Genomic DNA, 19,448 nt, shown 5'->3' on the forward strand with positions numbered 1-19,448 from the left:
AAGAAGAGAATAGAAGCTTTCGAAATGTGGTGCTACAGAAGAATGCTGAAGATTAGATGGGTAGATCACATAACTAATGATGAAGTATTGAATAGAATTGGGGAGAAGAGGATAATGTGGCACAACTCGACAAAAAGAAGGGGCCGGTTAGTAGGACATGTTCTGAGGCATCAAGGGATCACAAATTTAGCATTGGAGGGCAGCATGGAGGGTAAAAATCATAGAGGGAGACCAAGAGATGAATACACTAAGCAGATTCAGAAGGATGTAAGTTGCAGTAAGTACTGGGAGATGAAGAAGCTTGCGCAGGTAGGGTAGCATGGAGAGTTGCATCAAACCAGTCTCAGGACTGAAGACCACAACAACAACAGTAGTGGCTCAAATAGTGCATGCTTTAAATGTTTTAGGCCACTGGTCTTTAGTCCAGACATTGATTTGATACAGCTCTCCATGCTAATCTATCCTTTGTAAGCCTCTTCTTCTCTATGACTACTGCAGCTTACATCCAGCCTATGAACTCATACCTTTCGTTAGTCAAGTTGTGTTATAAATTTCTTTTCTCCCCAATTCCTTTAAGTACCTTTTCATTAGTTATCTGACCTGCCCTTCTAATGTTCAGTATTCACCTGTAACACCAAATTTCGATAGCTTCTATATTCTTCTTGTCTGATCGTTCATAGTACTACATTTTGCTTGAACTGTACAAGACTGTACTTCAGCGAATTTACCTTAAGAAAAGGCCTCCTAATACTTAACTATTTATGTCCACTGTTAAAAGATTTCACTGCCTCAGTCACCTGATTTAATTTGATTACATTCCATTAACCCTTTGTTAATATTCAGCTTACAGCATATTTGCAAGACACTGTCCATTATATCCAACTAATCTTCAGAGATGGCAAAACTAAGTTCTTATTTCTTCACCCTGAACTTCAGTACCCTGCGCAAGTTTCTCCTTTGTTTTCGTTAATAGATTTCTCTATGTAAATAGGTATGGAAAATGGCCAGTGAAATCAGAAAAAAGACACTGTTTTTCAGATCAATCAGTTTTAATCTGTATTTTTCATTTTTGGTCTATAAAGTAACTTTTATACCATGGCCATTGTAAGAGATTGACAGGATATGAAAATAAAAGTAAAGTAATGTTTTGTATGACGTATGGATTGACAAATAAAACAATGGAAACTCCAGGTAGGAATATCAGTAGTGTAGGAAAAGGTAGATCCCTACTTACCTTAAGGAAGACATGTTAAGTTGTAGATAGGCACAATTAAAAGACAGCTTTTGGCCACAGCCTTCATCAGCAAAAGAGAAACACACAATTCATACACACAAGCAAAGATACCTCATGCACTCACACTGCTAACTCCAGAATGCTTTTCAGCAGCAGAAGGAGCAAGTCGAAAATTTGTGTCCTGCTTTGCCAGAGTAGCTGATACTAGTTGCTGTAAAAATTGGAAACTGTCTGTAGAATTTGTGTTCAGTGTTGGGAGAGCTCGTGAAAATAGACAGATGAAGTATGTTTGATATTTAATAGAATTGTTTGGGGGCACCTAGTACTTCCATTTCTTTTTCAGTTTTTTGAGCTTTAAATAATGGTAAACCACTGTAACATTCTCTTCAGGAGAACTCATGATTGCAGCTGAAACAGAAACGCAATTCGTGCAATTTATTGCTTGTCATATCGCATATTGTGTCACCCCAGTGGGAAGACCAGTGTTGCACCAAAAAGTGTCACATCACATGGACTTTATTGCAACATGTCATATCACATGTCATATTATCTCAGTGTGAGCTGTGCCTAAGAGAAGCTGTTGTGAATGTGTTCGAGGGAAAGGTTGTGTTGATCACTGAGGAGCTTCTTCCATTGACATACACAGCTCATATCAGATGTAAACAGTACTTTGAAGAGGAGAAAAGAGTGGCTAAGGCAACAAAAAGAACAGGAAAAAGCAGAATTGTTGTAACATAAAGGAAGAGTAAGTTTGAAAAAGTAAATATTGAACACAGTGAAGAAGCACCTAAGACCACTGAAAAAAAAAAAAAAAGATTGACTGTTGACAGATTAATGGATGTGCAAACAAGCGTTAAGAAGCTGCCTTGACTTGGGTATGTGTCCAGTAACATGTAACCTCAAATACAACTGTGCCCGTGTAATGTTGAAGACACCTATATAAATAAATAAACCAAATACATTAACTGCATTTATTAGTATGCTCTGTTAAAAATGGAACTCTGGTATGTCGTCATAACCAATCCCTCTTCCAAGAACAAGGTACAGCAAATAACAAAGCAAGAAATGTAGTCACTATTGCAAATACAATCAGACCTCAGCTGCACGGTGTATTTGTGACAGTGAAATTTTGTGCCAGGTTGGGACTCAAACCCAGATTTCCCGAAGCTTTGCCACTCACCAGTGACTGCAGAATTCCATAATTTCATCTACATTGTGATCACCAATCCAGATGTTTAGTTTCTCACTGTTGTTGTTTCTGCTACTTCTCATTACTTTCGTCCTTTTTTTATTTACTCTCAATCCATATTTTGTACTCATTAGACTATTTATTCCCTTCAGCAAATCCTGTAATTCTTCTTCACTTTCACTGAGGATAGTTATGTCGTCATAAATCTTATCAATGGTATCTTTTCACCTTGAATTTTAATTCCACTCTTGAAGCTTTCTTTTATTTTCATCATTTTTTCTTTGATGGATAGGTGGAACAGAAAGAGTGAAAGACTACATCCCTGTCTTACACCCTGTTTAATCCAAGCACTTCATTCTTGGTCTTCCATTTTTATTTTTCCCAGAATGACCAGACCTCAGTTGCACAATGTATTGGTGACAATGAAAATTTGTGCTGGATTGAGACTTGCACCCAGATCTTCCACCTTACACTTTACCGCTCACTGATGAATGCTGCAGAAGGTAGCACACTGGCTTAGACTTGTAATCTACCCCATCCCTCCTACTTCCGTCTATAGTCCACATTATACAATGTCTTTTATGAAGATTTGAGAGGAGTGAGGATTACAATAAACTTTCTAGTTTACTTTGTGTGGCATGCTGAGGTGGCTCAAGTTCTTCTTGTCTAGGGGTCTGATTCTTGAAGCTGAAAATCACAGGGGTTGGATTGAACTAAAGAAATTTGAAGATTGTTGGAGAATTTTTATTTTCATGTAAATATATTGTCTCACATTTTAATACATCATACAATCTTTTGATTTTTCACATTAACAAAGCCGAAATTACATTGTTCTTACAAAATATGTCCAATAATATCAGAGGCATGCTTAAGACTACCACGCTCAGCGGACATAACAATATTCCAACGGATTTTTAATTTTTCTTAACAGATGAAGTCCTGCTAGTTTTAATTATTATTTTATAAATGGATTCAGAATAAACATGGTAAAGTACAGGATTGCGTAATTAGTTATAGAAATGTTGTGTGTGCCAGTAATTCAAAATTTCCTATGTTTCTTAAAAATATAATTTTAACTATACGTTCAGAACTAGTACTTATTGATTATAATATTTAAACTAAGATATTTTATAAAGTAATTCCTTTTCATACATTTTAACTTGAAATTTACTGTAATTGAAATACTGTGTATAAAATTATGTGGAAATTTTCAGTAAAGCAACTGAGACAATATTGACCTGTCCAAAATTCGAAAAATAATACTGGTGTCGACAACTACTTTTGAGGAAAAGTAATGGTAGAGGATGTCCTGTTACAGACTCCAGCCATGGACCATAGTAAACTCATTGTAGTCACTGTGGGCTGTGTGTTGACTGATCAAAGAAGTGAAAAAAAGATGAAATAGGCTCTCCATCTGCTGGTCCCTACAATGGAAAGACTTTTTCATACTAAACCTACCAATCAGTCTCAATCCAATAGCAATATTGAACCGTACCTAACTTAGTTCACTACTCCCATCCTACTGTGATCGACTCCCATTACAACTAAACAACCCCTGTTGACTTTTCAGAATTTTCTAACCTCGAACCTTGTATCATTTTCATTCCACAAATCCACCAACATGAAAGCCAATCTTACATTGCAGGAAAAACTGCAATCCACTGTCTAAAAACTGAACTCGGCCCTATAACCCTACGTGCAGACAGAGGTGCCACTACTGTGATTATGAAGTGCAGGGATTCAGAGTCATAGATTTACAAACCATCCCACAGAGGCCCCATTCCAGAACCCCGCAGGATCTCCAGTCCCTCCTCAAATCCTTAGGTCCATTTCAGAATCTCTCACCTGAGTTTATCTCACCCCACACCCCTGCCACTCCCCACACTCCTTTCTACATGCTTCCTAAAGCCCATAAACCCAACCACCCAGGACACCCCATTGCAACCGATTACTTGCCCCCACATAGAGAATCTCTGCTCTTATGGACCAATATCTTCAGCCTGTTACTTGCAACTTAACCTTATATACTTCGGTTCCTGTTCCTTTACCTGGCACCCCACTCATCACTGTTGATGCCACCTTCCTCTATACTAAAGACCATTGATGCTGATAGCCTTGCAGCTATTGAACTGTACCTTTCCCAATACCCAACTGACTCCAAGGCTGCAACCTCATTCGTGGTCATCATGACCAGCCATATCCTCACCCAGTTACTTCTAGTTTGAAGGCATCACCTACGAATAAATCCGACCAAAAGTTCTGCTCTTCCTGCCATTACACTTAAGTAATTCTCACTATATTTAATTGCAGTCTGCCCATATCTCTCTTTAAATTCTCTACACCTTCTCCCCCATTTGCTTTGCCTAGTCCTCTTCAACCCAAAAGGCAATCTTTCTTAATGTAGTCCTCCACATGATGGTCTCACTGAGTGAGGCCTCCACAGACTGATGTTACCCTCCCAACCTTGTTCAGAAACAGATCTCTCTGTCCCAACTCTCCAGTCCCCTACCATCACCCAAATACGCACCATCTGGCCACAAAGGAGCACTCCTCTCATGACTCTGTACCATCCTGGACTGGAGCAACTGAATGACATTCTCCACCAAAGTTCCAACTATACGTAGTTGTGCCCTGAAATGAGGAATATCCTACTCACTATCCTTCCTACCACTCCCACAATGGTTTCCCATTGTCCTCCAAACCTACACAATATCCTTGTCCATTTGTACTCAACCCCTGCTCCCAGCCCCCTGCCTGGTAGCACATATCCCTGGAATAGATGCAAGATCCATCCCTCCATTCTCCAACCACCTCCTACTCCAGTCCTGTCACAGGCATCTCTTATCCCATCAGAGGCAGGGCTGTGTGTGAAAGCAGCTATGTGATCTTCAAACTAAGCTGCAACCACTGTACTGCTTTCTACATGGGCATGACAACTTACAAGCTGTCCATCCACATGAATGGTCACTGCCAGACTATGGCCAAGAGACAGCTGGACTAATCAGTTGCTGAACTTGCTGCCCAACACGATGTGCTTCAATTAACTGAATGCTTCACAGCCTGCATCACTTGGAACCAACAACAGCTTTCCTGAGTTCCGCAGCTAGGAACTGTCCCTGCAATGCATTCTTCTTTCTCTTAACACCTTTGGCCTTGACTTTTGCTTGTCCCAATCCTCTATCTGCTTCCCTGCTTCCACCCCAGTATCTCACTTGCCTTCCTTCTGTTCCACCTACGCATCCACTAGTCTTCTCTAATTCTCCCTCCCCACCCTCTCTCCAACTCTGCAAAAGATTGCAGCTGCTGCGAAAGACTCTGATCAGAATTCACATCCCATTTGGGTGTACAGTATCTGTTATACAGTCAGTTTTTATGGTGTTTTGTAACATTTGAACCTGTTCCATAATATAAGTTTAAGAAATCCAAAGAAATATTTTAATGGATAATTAATTATAAATGTGGAGAGGTCTCAACCATTAAGTTTAGGGGGTTAATAAGCCATCCATTACTTACAAGCACAAAAAACACTCAAAGTAATGAAATTAACAAAAAGCCTTCTAGAGCACCCATTTGTCTGTTTGTACCTGCTAAGAAATGTTGAAAATTTGATTTCCATACATTAAAATAATCTTGAAATCATATATTTGACCTTTGAAATAAAGTCTTGGAGTCATATATTGGTACCCCATCCATTCAGTGTCATGACAACTCTTACCACATCTTGGAAATGCATATTTGCTTCATTTTTTTACTATTGTTTTGAATTTTCTCTCGGACCAAAGTGTAGTGAATGTAGCAAGAGTGATGTTGACATTGCAGAACGATTGTTGATGAAAACTGATGTTAATTTTCATAAATGTGGTACATTTTTTGTTTGGTGAATGATAGAGCAGCTGTGGTGTAGATTCAGTTCAATGAGGTACAGCATAAAGTTTCATTTCAAGATGGCAGTGACGTGGACTGCTGAAATATGTTTACTTGATTGCAAGGTTGACTGGCAAACTTGACAACGACACAAGTAGTTGTTATGACTGGAAAGCCTAGGCTGTCAGCCTGGGTGGCAGCAGCTTGCTTTGGTTGTTCTTCTTCTTTTTTTTTCATTGAGTTTGTCATACACACAGAATAGTGCATGCATTTAAATGCTGTACTTGTGAAAAGCCCTTTTTAAGTTGATAACTGATAAGTGAGTTAATGTAAAACATATTTTAGTATTATTTGTGTGATAATTAAAAATTGTGTATTTATAAAGAGAATGGCCAACAATGCTGTTGTAAATTTTATTCCTGTGAGTGAAAACTAAAAGGAGAGGATGGAGGTTCGGCTTGGGGGGAAAACAGAAACCTTCTCATTGGCTCAACACAAAAGCATCATGCATTCAGAGATGGTGATGATGATGTATTGGTTTGAGAGAGAGAGATATGAGAAAAGTCATGGGATACCTCCTAATATTGTGTGGGACCCTCTATTGCCTGGCATAGTGCAGAAACTCAGCATTAACTCAACAAGTTGTTAGAAGTCCCTTGCAGCAACATTGGGATATGCTACCCCTGTAGCCCTCCATAATTACGAAAGTATTGTCAGTGAAGGATTTTGTGCACCAACTGACCTCTCAATTATATCCCATAAATGTTTAAAATGATTCATGTTGTGCACTCTTGTTGGCCAAATCATTCACTTGGATTGTCGAGGATGCGCTTCAGACCCGGCACGGTGATATGGTACATTGCTGTTTTGGAATATGAAGTCCATGAATGGCTGCAAATGGTTTCCAAGTAGCCAAATGTAACCATTTCTGGTCAGTGACTGGTTCAGTTCGACCAGAGGACCCAGTCCATTCCATGTAAACACAGCCTACATCATCATGGAGCCACAACCAGCTCGTGCAGTGCCTTATTGACGTACTGGGTCTATGGCTTCTTTGTGTCTGCACCACACTTGAACACTATTATCAGATTTTAGCAACTGAAATTGGGACTCATCTGATGAGGCCAGTATTTTCCAGTTGTGGAGGGTCCAACTGATATGGGCACGAGTCCAGGAGAGGTGCTGCGGACAATGTTGTGATGTTAGCAAAGACACTCATGCTCATCATCTGCTGTCGTAGCCCATTAACGCTTCATTTTGCCGCACTGTCGTAATGGATATGTTCGTTGTATGCCCAACATTGATTTCTGTGGTCATTTCATGCAGTGTTAACACTGTCAACTCTACGCAAATGCTGCTGCTGTAGATAACTAAAGGCCATTGGCCACTGCATTGTCCATTGTGGGAAGTAATGCCGGAAATTTGGCATTCTTGGCATACACTTGACACAGTGGATTCCGCAATATTGAATTCCCTAACAATTTTTGAAATGAAATGTTCCATGCATCTAGGTCCAACTACTATTCCATGTTCAGAGTTTGTTAATTTGTATCATGTGGCCACAAATACATTAGAAAGCTTTCCAGATGAATCACCTGAGTACAAATGACAGCCCTGCCAAAACTCTGACCTTTTGTACCTTGTGTGTGTGATGCTACTGCCATTTGTATATGGGCATATCGCTGTCCCATGACTTCTGTCATTTCAGAGAGAGGGGGAGAGGGAGAGAGAGAGAGAGAGAGAGAGAGAGAGAGAGAGAGAGAGAGAGAGAGAGAGAGAGAGCGAGAGCATTTTTGCTGCACCACATTCACAGGCAAGATGTTGTATTTGTATTTCTTTGTTACTATTTCTTTTGTGTGTTGTTTAAATTCATGTTTGATGTGAGAGATATTATTCAAGAAACTATAAGACATTGACAGTTTTACTTATGCCTAATTTTATGCTTAATTCAACTAACAATATTGTAACTATGAAATAATTGTGTTTTAATTTTACACAGATAAAACAGATAACCTTCTGAATGGTGGCCAGGATCTTGAAAACTTGGTTCTTGGTGAAGAACCAGATACACGACTGGAACAAGGAACACTGAGCTTTAGTGAGACCCCAGGAGCGCATAGTGAAGCCAGTGCCCATATAAGTAATTAATTGTGCCACTTTAAATACTAGTAGAAGTAAATGATTGTGTTTTACCTTATTCTTTTGTATTAAGAATGTGGACTCCCATTCTGTTTTATTGGATCCAAATTGTGATATTTACAGCTGTTATGAAAAGGTTTACTTTTTCTTGCATTGCTATAAATCTGTTTAATAATTTCACATTTAACTTTAATGTGCTGACAAAATTTAAAATGTGAACTAGTGAAAAGTATGCCTAAGATGTATCCTTTGCAGGTATTTGTATCATGTAAGCAGTGATGCGCATAAAAACAATAAATAAGCTACTTATTTCAATAAAATAGTGAACAATTATGTAAACAGTCACAGTTCTTTTGCCTCTGGTAGTGCATCATTTAAATGTGATAATAGATGCTTCTATTATCGGATAACTAGTAGAGTTTTTTTTATTGATTATTGAATTTATGCAGCAGGGCTTGTTAGTGACATAGATGGATATTAATACAAGAAAGAAAACTCGGTGTCAATGTTGAATGTTGATTTGACCATTGTAACTATGTGACAGATAGTGACACTGTAATAAGAATTATAGAATTGATGATGCAGATAATGAAAAAAAAGCTAACCACTAAAGCAGTGGGATTTATTACTGGAGGGATGAGTACTTTAGTTATTGAATTTCATGTCTATCTAATGGTTTCACCCGCTATTATTTTTTCACTTCTACAAGTGATTTTGTGGATTTTTCAGAGAAATCCATCAATCATAAATTCTTAATCCAAGTGAGATCCAATAAGCAGCTGGTCATGTACACACTGTGGCGGCAAGGTAGATACTAGAGCACAGTACGATATCAAGTGAGCTTGTACTGGCAAGGTGGTTGGTTTTATTTTCTGCATGTCAGAGGCCTAGCCCATATAACTGCTTGTAGGTGCCTCTTATCGGTTGCTGGTGAAGTCTTTGGCAGCATACATTGCAGATTATTGGCCTTGCCGTTGAGGATGTATATATATCATCGTGCCCCTCTCTAACTGGTCCATAGCTTTAAAAGTCACCTTGTTGGTAGTGGGATTCCATACCGGTAGGGGAGAGGTGCTTCATGTTTGGGCAGACAAGCTAGGGGTTCAATGTCCATCTTCACATCAGCTTGTGTTTCTGATTGTGTCGTGACCTCTACTTACAGCAAGGCCATTGTCATGATGCTGGAGCTGACTGGTGCTGGTACTCTGGTCTTGGGGTCACTGCTGGGAGTCATTGGTACTGGATATGGAAAGACACCATATTCCACAAAGGACCTGTTTAGACTTGAACCTGTGGTTGTTGACCTGCCTCTGTCTTGCATCTGAAGTTGTACTGAGCTGGTGCGGGGACCGGAGCTTGTAGTGGAAGTTGCTAAGCGTGGTTGCAGCTGGTTTACATGTCATATCATGATGACCCATTGACTTCTGTGGTGAACACCTGTCATGTTCAGTTGTCTCTGATGATGTGTGGTAGCCATCATGGAGCTCTCCCAAAGGCAAGTCCAGACCTCTTGAGGGGCTATGGTTGGGCTGGCATGGATGTATTTTAAGCTGCAAGGGGTTCCAGAGTGTCAGGTGTCATTGGCCCTGTAGTAGTTCCACCAAAGTGTGACCCTGGGTTGGTGTCACCTTTTAGGTGGCCATGAACTGGGTTAGGACTTCAGCTTTGGGTGTGACTGACATCATTTTTCACAGCATCACTTCAAATATGTGGACGAACCACTCCACTTCACCATTACAGGCTGGGTGGCACAGTACTGTTGTCAGGTGCCAATGCCGTTCTGAGATTGGTTTTGCCAGGAAATGACTAAAGGCTGTGTAAGTTGAATTTTTGTCTGTGGGTTATATATATTGCTGAGTTGCTTGGAGTCCTTTATGATTCAATGTGTGCTCTTAGTACCCCACGTGACAGATTGTGCTCTTATCTGTTCTGTTGCTGTGTCTGGAACACTTGACATAATAAGTTTGTCAGGTGTTGCTTTCTTGTAGTGTCACAACTGTATCTTCCATATAGTTTACTGCATTCAGAATGTTTTGAGTCAGCTGCTCCAAAAATGTTGGAAAATTGCTGATGCACCAGCAGTTCTGAAGACCATCCTGTTATGTCTGTCCAATCCAAATAGTGTGTTAATAATCATGAATTGGAGTGACTGTTCATCTAAAGGCAGTTGCAAATATACTTTGGATAAATGAAATTTGGAGAGATACTGGCCATCTCATAGTTTTGACAAGAGCCGTTCTGCCCTTGGGATGGGATAGGTGCAAATAATCGATTGTGCATTTATGGTTGTGCATTTGGCATGCACAAAATACCAGTGGTGTTGCCCATTGACTTGATGTCTTGTTGCCAAGATGATCTACATCCAACTTGAGGTCATCACACAGTGCTACTAGTTCTGATCTAGCTCTAAACCAGCAAGATACTGCAGAAGATTTTAACTGAGTGTGAGCTACAGTGTACTTTGCACACTCTAAGCATGATTGCTTGCATAATAAACAAAGATCATCAAATAGTTTAATAGTAATAATTGTGTATGACTTAATGACCTAGTGCTAGTCTTTCTATTGGACACCACTTCAGTGACTTGTGTTTCCATGACTGCCAATTATTACAGATTGCCCATCATTTATCACCTTCATTACAGAGTTATGGGAAGTCACTAAAAATTACGGAAATTGTTATTTTACAATTGATGTTTTTAAAAAATCAAAAGCGGTACGGTTTGCACTTTGCTAATCATATGCTACTAAAATGTTTTGTAAATTGTACCAGTTTCCTCCCTGAATACACAGAAATCCTATCTACAAATGATATTGTTGCCACAGCTTACTAAAGACGTGTTTACACTGAGTTTGAAACATGGGCTGCAGTATTGTTTGCAGCTAGTACCGGACGGCAGATGTTCACAGCATGTCGTCATCATGTTGGCAACACAAAACCAGTGTTCCACAGTTGTGTCTGTACAGATCAAAGGGACATTGTTCCTAGGCTGCTACCATTAAATGCTGGTATGCAGCACTTTTGTTTGTTTTTTCTCTGTCTGTAGTATTGTGTGTAGTTTTTACATATCTTCCTTTCCAAAATGGAGCTGACAAGAAGCAGACTTCATGATTTTGTCACTAACTGTGAGGCAGAGGAGTGCCAAGTGCCTTTGGAATCTTCAGAGTTAGAGTTAGTTCTTTTTTTTTTAGTTTTTTATGTCTGTTTCTGTGAGGCAGAAATGAATGATGAATGGATGTAGGAAGCAGCAGTCAGTAGTATACAGGGTGGTCCATCTGAAGTTTCAGATGATATTATCTTAAAAACTATACATCGGGTAAAAATAGTGGGTAAGACAAGTTTGTAAGCTCAACAGGGGACATCAAATGATGTGACCCCCAGCCCCTGCCGTCTTTGTTGGGGTGGGGTGGGGGGGTGGGGGGGGCAACTTGTAAGTCTTAAATGGAAACCTCCATTTTTTATTGCAGATTTGGATTCTCCATAAAAATATTTTTTTAAACCAGTGACAGATGGCGCTGAAATCGAGAAACATTAAAATTGGGGATGAACTCCAATTTATTTAGAATTGTCCGAGAAAGATGCATCAAATCGATAAAAAAATGTGCAGCAATTCTTTCATTACACTAAATTAAGCTTTTTGTTACAAAATGTATCCTACCTGCTACCTGCCACAGTTTTTGATGGAGGGAGGTGGAATGGTATTAAAATCTCATTAGGGAAGTCTTCACAATTGCATTACTCACCCAACTGTGGTGCTGCCGTGGCCAAACTATGAACTGTGGCTCAGTATAAAGGTCGGTGTAATGTGATCAGACATCACTTCACTTTCAGATTGTGAACTGTAAACATCAATTGACGAAAGTAAATTATTCTTTAGCGAAACATGGCTCTCTATCCTCCTACAGAGATTGTTGATATGATGTTAATTTTCGGTGACTGCCATAACAATTACGCTGCTGCTGTGCAATTGTATGCGGATCTTTACCCTAACAGATGACATCCAGGCGAGAACAGTATTCGAAATTGCACTCAGCAAGCTCGAAATGGATACATGCACCATCCACCTCGTCATCGCGAGTGCACTGAAAATAACGCACTTACCCTTACTGTTCTCACCTGTATTCGACTGGATCCCGAAATTAGTAGTTGTGCGATTCAGAAACAAACTGGAATACCAAAATCAACTGTTTTGAGGATTTTGAAGGCACATAAATATCCTGCAAACTGACACAGGCATTAACACCGAAAGATATGCAAGTACTCAAGCATTTCTGCCAATGGGCCTTTGAAATATCAAGAGGTGACAGTGAATTTTTTAGGTTCATTATGTTCACCAATGAAGCCACATTCAAAAACGATGGTGAATTAAATCGTCATGATTGTCATTATTGGTCACCTGTCAATCCGCACTGGCACAGACCTGTTGACAATCAACACAAATTGTCGTTAATGGTCTGGTGTGGAATTTTAAATGGTTACTTAATAGGACCGTAGTTTTATGACCGAAATTTTACTGGGGAATATTATTTACAACTTCTCTGTGATGATATGTTGTAACTAATGAAAGGTGTTGATTTAGAAACTAGGCAACGAATGTGTTTCCAACAGGGTGGAGCAGCTCCCCATTATGGTAAAAATATGCAGAACATTTTAAATTTCCGGTACCCTGGTCGGTGGATAGGACGCGGTGGACCAATTCAGTGGCCTCCACATTCACCAGACCTAACACCTCCTGATTTTTTTTCTTGTGGGGTTGTTCAAAAAATATCGTTTATAAAAGACAGCCCACAACACAAAACCATATGGAGCAACACATTCAAAGAGACTGTGCACCCATACCACAGGATGTGATGCTCAAAATTATGGACAATTTTCGCAGATGATTGACTTTATGCATTGAAGCAGATGGGAATCATTTTGAACAATTTCTTCATGGCTAATTTCATTAATTGAGCACCCCAAATTGTGAGAGGCAAGGGAACTCTCACTAATGAAGCACCCAAACATGGGAGAGGCAAGGGGACTCCACGGGAAGCACCCCATGGGAACATCATTCTGCTACGTCCTTGTCGTTGTTCCTGGGTAACGGTGAAAGTAGGATACAGTATATTTTGTACAAAAATAGCTTGATTTGGCGTAACTAAAGAATTGGTGTACATTTTTTATCAATTTGATGCATCTTTGTCAGATAATTCTAAATAAATCAGAGTTATTCTCCAATTTTACTTTTTTCTCAATTTCAGTGCCATCTGCCAATGGTTTAAAAAAAATGTTCAGACAAAACTTGATTACTTTTTTCTGGAAAATCCGAATCTGAATAAAAAATGGGTGTTTCCATTTAAGATTTAAAAGTTGCCCCCCACCCCACCCAAGGGGGCGGTGGCTGGAGGTCACGTGTAGTATCATTTGATGTCCCCCTTTGAGCTTACGAACTTGTCTTACCCACTACTTTTACCCAATGTATAGTTTTCGAGATAATCTCATCCGAGACTTCAGATGAACCACCCTGTTTGTTGATGTGGCAAGGGTACCATCAACTGCACTTTTCTCCCGTCACATTGTTTGGAAGTGTGAGTAACAATGAGGATGAAATAGTTTCTTTATTAAAAACAGTAATTTGAATTACTTTTAATATGAAAGAAATAAAAGATCAGTTAAATATACTCTCTTTATTTAGGGCATACCCTCTTTATTTAGGGTCAGAAAAGTCTGAAATATAAGGTTTAAAGGCCTTAATCAAGATTTTAATTTATAAAATTTTCTAGCCAGGGGATGGGGGCCCAACCACATTTGCCATTTGATAACTGATAGCTTCTCTTCAAGGTTGGCAGTCTTGTATTTCCATAATCAACCCCATTATCTAACCAGAGAAAGGGGAACTACAGTTTAATGTGTAATCCAAACCACATATCGTTCCAGGCTACTTCTAACATTGTTAAGAGGTGAAGGTTAGATTAAAGCAGACTGAAAATTTCCATGGTGCAGCCAGGATCCGACCTTGCAACCTCTTCGACCTTGCAACCTCTTGTTTCCAGTCACACACTTTATTGCTATACCACCAGTCCCTACATATCAAATGTTACTACTCCTTATACAATGTTGATGCCTGGTACTATTTTCAGACCAAAAGACGAAAAAGTGTCCATCCCAGAAATGTTTTGTGTGTGAGGTGAGGCACAGTGAGGAAAGTAATCCAACGGCTGACTTCCTTGTTAAACACCATTGCTGTGCATTTACTGCACAAAACTACGCTGTGTACTGTAGGATTGTAGCCTTTGTGATGGCAGCTGAAGACTTATCTGGCGTGTTCATAATCATTACATCGTGCTGACTTACCTTGCAGGCAGTGTTAATAACAACCTCTGATTATCCTGTTATCTGTAACGAAGTATTATCTGAAAGAAGCTGCATAAATATTCAGTCAGGTCTTGATAAGATTTCAAAGTGGTACAAAGATTGGCAACTTGATTTAAATTCACAAAATGGAAAAACATAGTACCCTATGACTATAATATCAGTGAGTCAGTGTTGAAATCAGCCAACTCATACAAATACCTTGATGTAACTCTCTGTAGGGATATGAAATGTAGTGACCTTATAGGCTCGGTACGGGTAAAGCAGGTGGTAAACTTTGGTTTATTTTTAGAATACTGAGGAAGTGGAATCAGTCTACTAAGTAGATAGCTTACAAATTACTCGTGCGACCCATTTTATATAACTAATCTTGTGTGGAACCCTTACCAAATAGGACTAATAGAGGATATTGAATGTGTACAGAGAAGAGCAGCACGAATGGTCACATGTTTGTTTGCTTCATGGGAGAGTGTCACAGAGATACTGAAGGAACTGAACTTAAAGACTCTTGGAGATAGAAGTGAACTACCCCGATAAAGTAGATTTACAAAGTTTTAAGAACCGGTTTTAAATGACGACTCTAGGATTATACTACAATCCCCTACATATCACTCACATAGGGATTGTGTGGATAAGATTAGAATAATTACTGCATGCACAGAGGCATTCAAACAGTCTTTCTTCCTGTGCTCTGCATGTGAATGGAATGGGAAAAAAACACTAATGAATGTTACAGTGGGATATGTACCCTCTTCCATGCACCTCACATTGGTTTGCAGATTGTAGATGTAGAAGAGGCAGAGAACTAATCTGAGAATGGGTTGCCTCATTTATTATAGAAATTGGTGAACTGGTATCAAGTAGGAATTTTGTTAACAGGTTGTTGATTATTTGTGGGAAAGAGGACTTTTGTGAGCATGTTGTGAAAGGGTTCAGCGGCATCTGTAGCCTGTTTATGTCGAGCAGAGCAATGCAGCCTTTGCAGACTTTCGTCACATGTCATTGTTTACAGCAGTGTCTCAGCACATATCCTTATGTGGGCACTGATTGTGCATATGTTTAGAAAAACACTCTGGGTACCACTTCCTGCTGTTATAGTGAGATTGAATAGTATAGGGACTACCAAATATGTGCCGCTGCTGATTTGTTGTCTGTGCCATGTCTCTAAATGAACATCAGAGTTTGAATCATTGAGTTGGGTGATGATGATGATGATGATGATGATGATGATGATGATGATGATGAGTTCTAATCACAATTTCTGTGGCAAGAACAGGAACGTTGTTTTACCAAAAATATGCCACTTCCATCAAAATATGACTGTGCTGCACATGACATTTCCAAGTTTTTTTGCTGTTCCTTGAGAACAAGGTTTGTTAATTTAAATACCTGTGTACAAACTTCCTTATCAGGTGTGTTCTTAATTATTACAGCACACACTAATGATTTGGCATAGGATTGTTTACAACTCTGATTTGCACATAGAAATCAATACTTTTGGGTCAGCTCTTTGAGATCAGCTGCTCATGCACTATATCCCAGACAAAAAAAATTGAGCTTAGCTGGCATGACATGCATTTGCTGCTGCTAATGTATAGAGAGTAAACTATTGATTTGTAACAATTATACCAAGGGAAACTCCCCATAGGAATCCCCCACCCCCTCAGATTTAGTGGTAAGAGGGTTCAGTGGACAGCCTGTCAAAAACTGAACACAGATCAAGCATGGAAACAAGAAGAAAGTCTACTGAACTGTGGAAAAAAAAAGCAAAATAGAAACAGTGAATGGACCAAGCTTAACAAGTGCAACATTAAGCAAAGAAGACAGGTGGCACTGTCGCGGTCAAGTGGTCACGGTGTTAGGCTGCAATGTGGGAGAGCCATGATGAAAGCTCCCTCGTGCCTTTTTTAAAATTTTATTTTACTTTTTTTCACTGTTTGCCGTATTCAAATTTGTGTTTGTGTCAAGGTGTAATGGCCATTTACAACGGTGAGGTGTAAGGAAGGGACCTATAATGAAAGTTGTTGATTCTGGACAACTACTCTGTCAACAATTGAAAGGAAGTGGATTTCAAATGGGAACTGCAAACCTTTGATGACAAGGCAACAAGTCAACCGAATCCTCCATGGGAAAACACGAGTGGTGTGTCATACACGACATTGGTGAGAGAGTGTGTGTGTGTCATATGATAGGAATCTCTTATCTACGCACGTAACTTGTATGCCTGGTGAGTGAGTGAGGTATGCCTCCCTTCCGGATTTAGATGTTGCTATGTCAGTGTGATCACTCCCAAAGAAATGATGATAATATAATACAAACAATCCTGTTGGAGGAACATTATACGAAACGAGCATTATACGAAAGGTTGTAAATACCGCTACAGTTGTAAGGTTCTTTTAATTAGAACATGACCGGTTTTGGGCTCTTATACACACATCTTCAGATGTTGCACTGAAAATAGCAAGAGACGGGTGAATTTATTTATTTTTACAAGCAGCAATACATATATATAAAAAAAAATTCCAGGTAGAAAATGTAAAATCCACTGGTCGCGATCGGTGCTGTAAAACCTAAGTCAATGCCAAAGTGATGCCAGACAATACTATATTAAAAGTGCATTATGCGTGGTGAAGGAACATGTTGAACAGAGTAGTAAAAAACTGTAGAAATACTGAATGGGAGCTGGCAACATAAAATTAATGTATAAACCATAAAACACAATGCAACTTCTCCCTTTACATGAGTGGCATGCAAGTTTTTAGTTTAGTGGGGGAGTATATATGTTGTTGTTGTGGTCTTCAGTCCTGAGACTGGTTTGATGCAGCTCTCCATGCTACTCTATCCTGTGCAAGTTTCTTCATCTCCCAGTACCTACTGCAACCTACATCCTTCTGAATCTGCTTAGTGTATTCATCTCTTGGTCTCCCTCTACGATTTTTACCCGCCACACTGCCCTCCAATACTAAATTGGTGATCCCTTGATGCCTCAGAACATGTCCTACCAACCGATCCCTTCTTCTGGTCAAGTTGTGCCACAAACTTCTCTTCTCTTCAATCCTATTCAATACTTCCTCATTAGTTATGTGATCTACCCATCTAATCTTCAACATTCTTCTGTAGCACCACATTTCGATAGCTTCTATTTTCTTCTTGTCCAAACTATTTATCGTCCATGTTTCACTTCCATACATGGCTACACTCCATACAAATACTTTCAGAAATGACTTCCTGACACTTAAATCTATACTTGATGTTAACAAATTTCTCTTCTTCAGAAATGCTTTCTTTCCCATTGCCAGTCTACATTTTATATCCGCTCTACTTCGACCATCATCAGTTATTTTGCTCCCCAAATAGCAAAACTCCTTTACTACTTTAAGTGTCTCATATCCTAATCTTATTACCTCAGCAGCCCCTGGCTTAATTCGACTACATTCCATTATCCTCGTTTTGCTTTTGTTGATGTTCATCTTATATCCTCCTTTCAAGACACTATCCATTCTGTTCAACTGCTCTTCCAAGTCCTTTGCTGTCTCTGACAGAATTACGATGTCATCGGCGAACCTCAAAGTTTTTATTTCTTCTCCATGGATTTTAATACCTACCCCGAATTTTTCTTTTGTTTCCTTTACTGCTTGCTCAATATACAGATTGAATAACATCAGGGAGAGGCTACAACCCTGTCTTACTCCATTCCCAACAACTGCTTCCCTTTGATGTCCCTCGACTCTTATAACTGCCATCTGGTTTCTGTACATATTGTAAATAGCCTTCCGCTTCTTGTATTTTACCCCTGCCACCTTTAGAATTTGAAAGAGAGTATTCCAGTCAACATTGTGAAAAGCTTTCTGTAAGTCTACGAATGATAGAAACTTAGGTTTGCCTTTCCTTAATCTTTCTTCTAAGATAAGTCGTAAGGTCAGTATTGCCTCACGTGTTCCAACATTTCTACGGAATCCAAACTGATCTTCCCCGAGTTCGGCTTCTACTAGTTTTTCCATTCGTCTGTAAAGAATTCGCATTAGTATTTTGCAGCTGTGGCTTATTAAACTGATTGTTCGGTAATTTTCACATCTGTCAACGCCTGCTTTCTTTGGGATTGAAATTATTATATTCTTCTTGAAGTCTGAGGGTATTTCACCTGTTTCATACATCTTATTCACCAGATGGTAGAGTTTTGTCAGGACTGGCTCTCCCGAGGCCGTCAGTAGTTCCAACGGAATGTTGTCTACTTCGGGGGCCTTGTTTGGACTCAGGTCTTTCAGTGCTCTGTCAAACTCTTCTCGCAGTATCGTATCTCCCATTTCATCTTCATCCACATCCTCTTCCATTTCCATAATGTTGTCCTCAAGTACATCGCCCTTGTATAGACCCTCTATATACTCCTTCCACCTTTATGCTTTCCCTTCTTTGCGTAGAACTGGGTTTCCATCTGAGCCCTTGATGTTCATACAAGTGGTTCTCTTATCTCCAAAGGTCTCTCTAATTTTCCTGTAGGCAGTATCTATCTTACCCCTAGTGAGATAAGCCTCTACATCCTTACATTTGTCCTCTAGCCATCCCTGCTTAGCCATTTTGCACTTCCTGTCGATCTCATTTTTGAGACGTTTGTATTCCTTTTTGCCTGCTTCATTTACTGCATTTTTATATTTTCTCCTTTCATCAATT

General features: G+C 39.5%; 1 protein-coding gene across 2 annotated transcripts in view; it reads left to right on the top strand.

The window, feature by feature from the left end:
* The window catches only part of LOC126336965 (sorting nexin-21), a 69,510-nt gene that overhangs the window by 15,990 nt on the left and 34,072 nt on the right, over positions 1 to 19,448 (top strand). For both annotated transcript variants that reach the window (XM_050001173.1, XM_050001172.1), the window contains exon 2: positions 8,287 to 8,427. In XM_050001173.1, the coding sequence (XP_049857130.1) occupies positions 8,287 to 8,427 (141 nt within the window). The remainder of the gene's footprint in view (positions 1 to 8,286; positions 8,428 to 19,448) is intronic.

Source organism: Schistocerca gregaria, chromosome 2, assembly GCF_023897955.1.
Source record: "Schistocerca gregaria isolate iqSchGreg1 chromosome 2, iqSchGreg1.2, whole genome shotgun sequence".
NCBI lineage: Eukaryota > Metazoa > Arthropoda > Insecta > Orthoptera > Acrididae > Schistocerca > Schistocerca gregaria.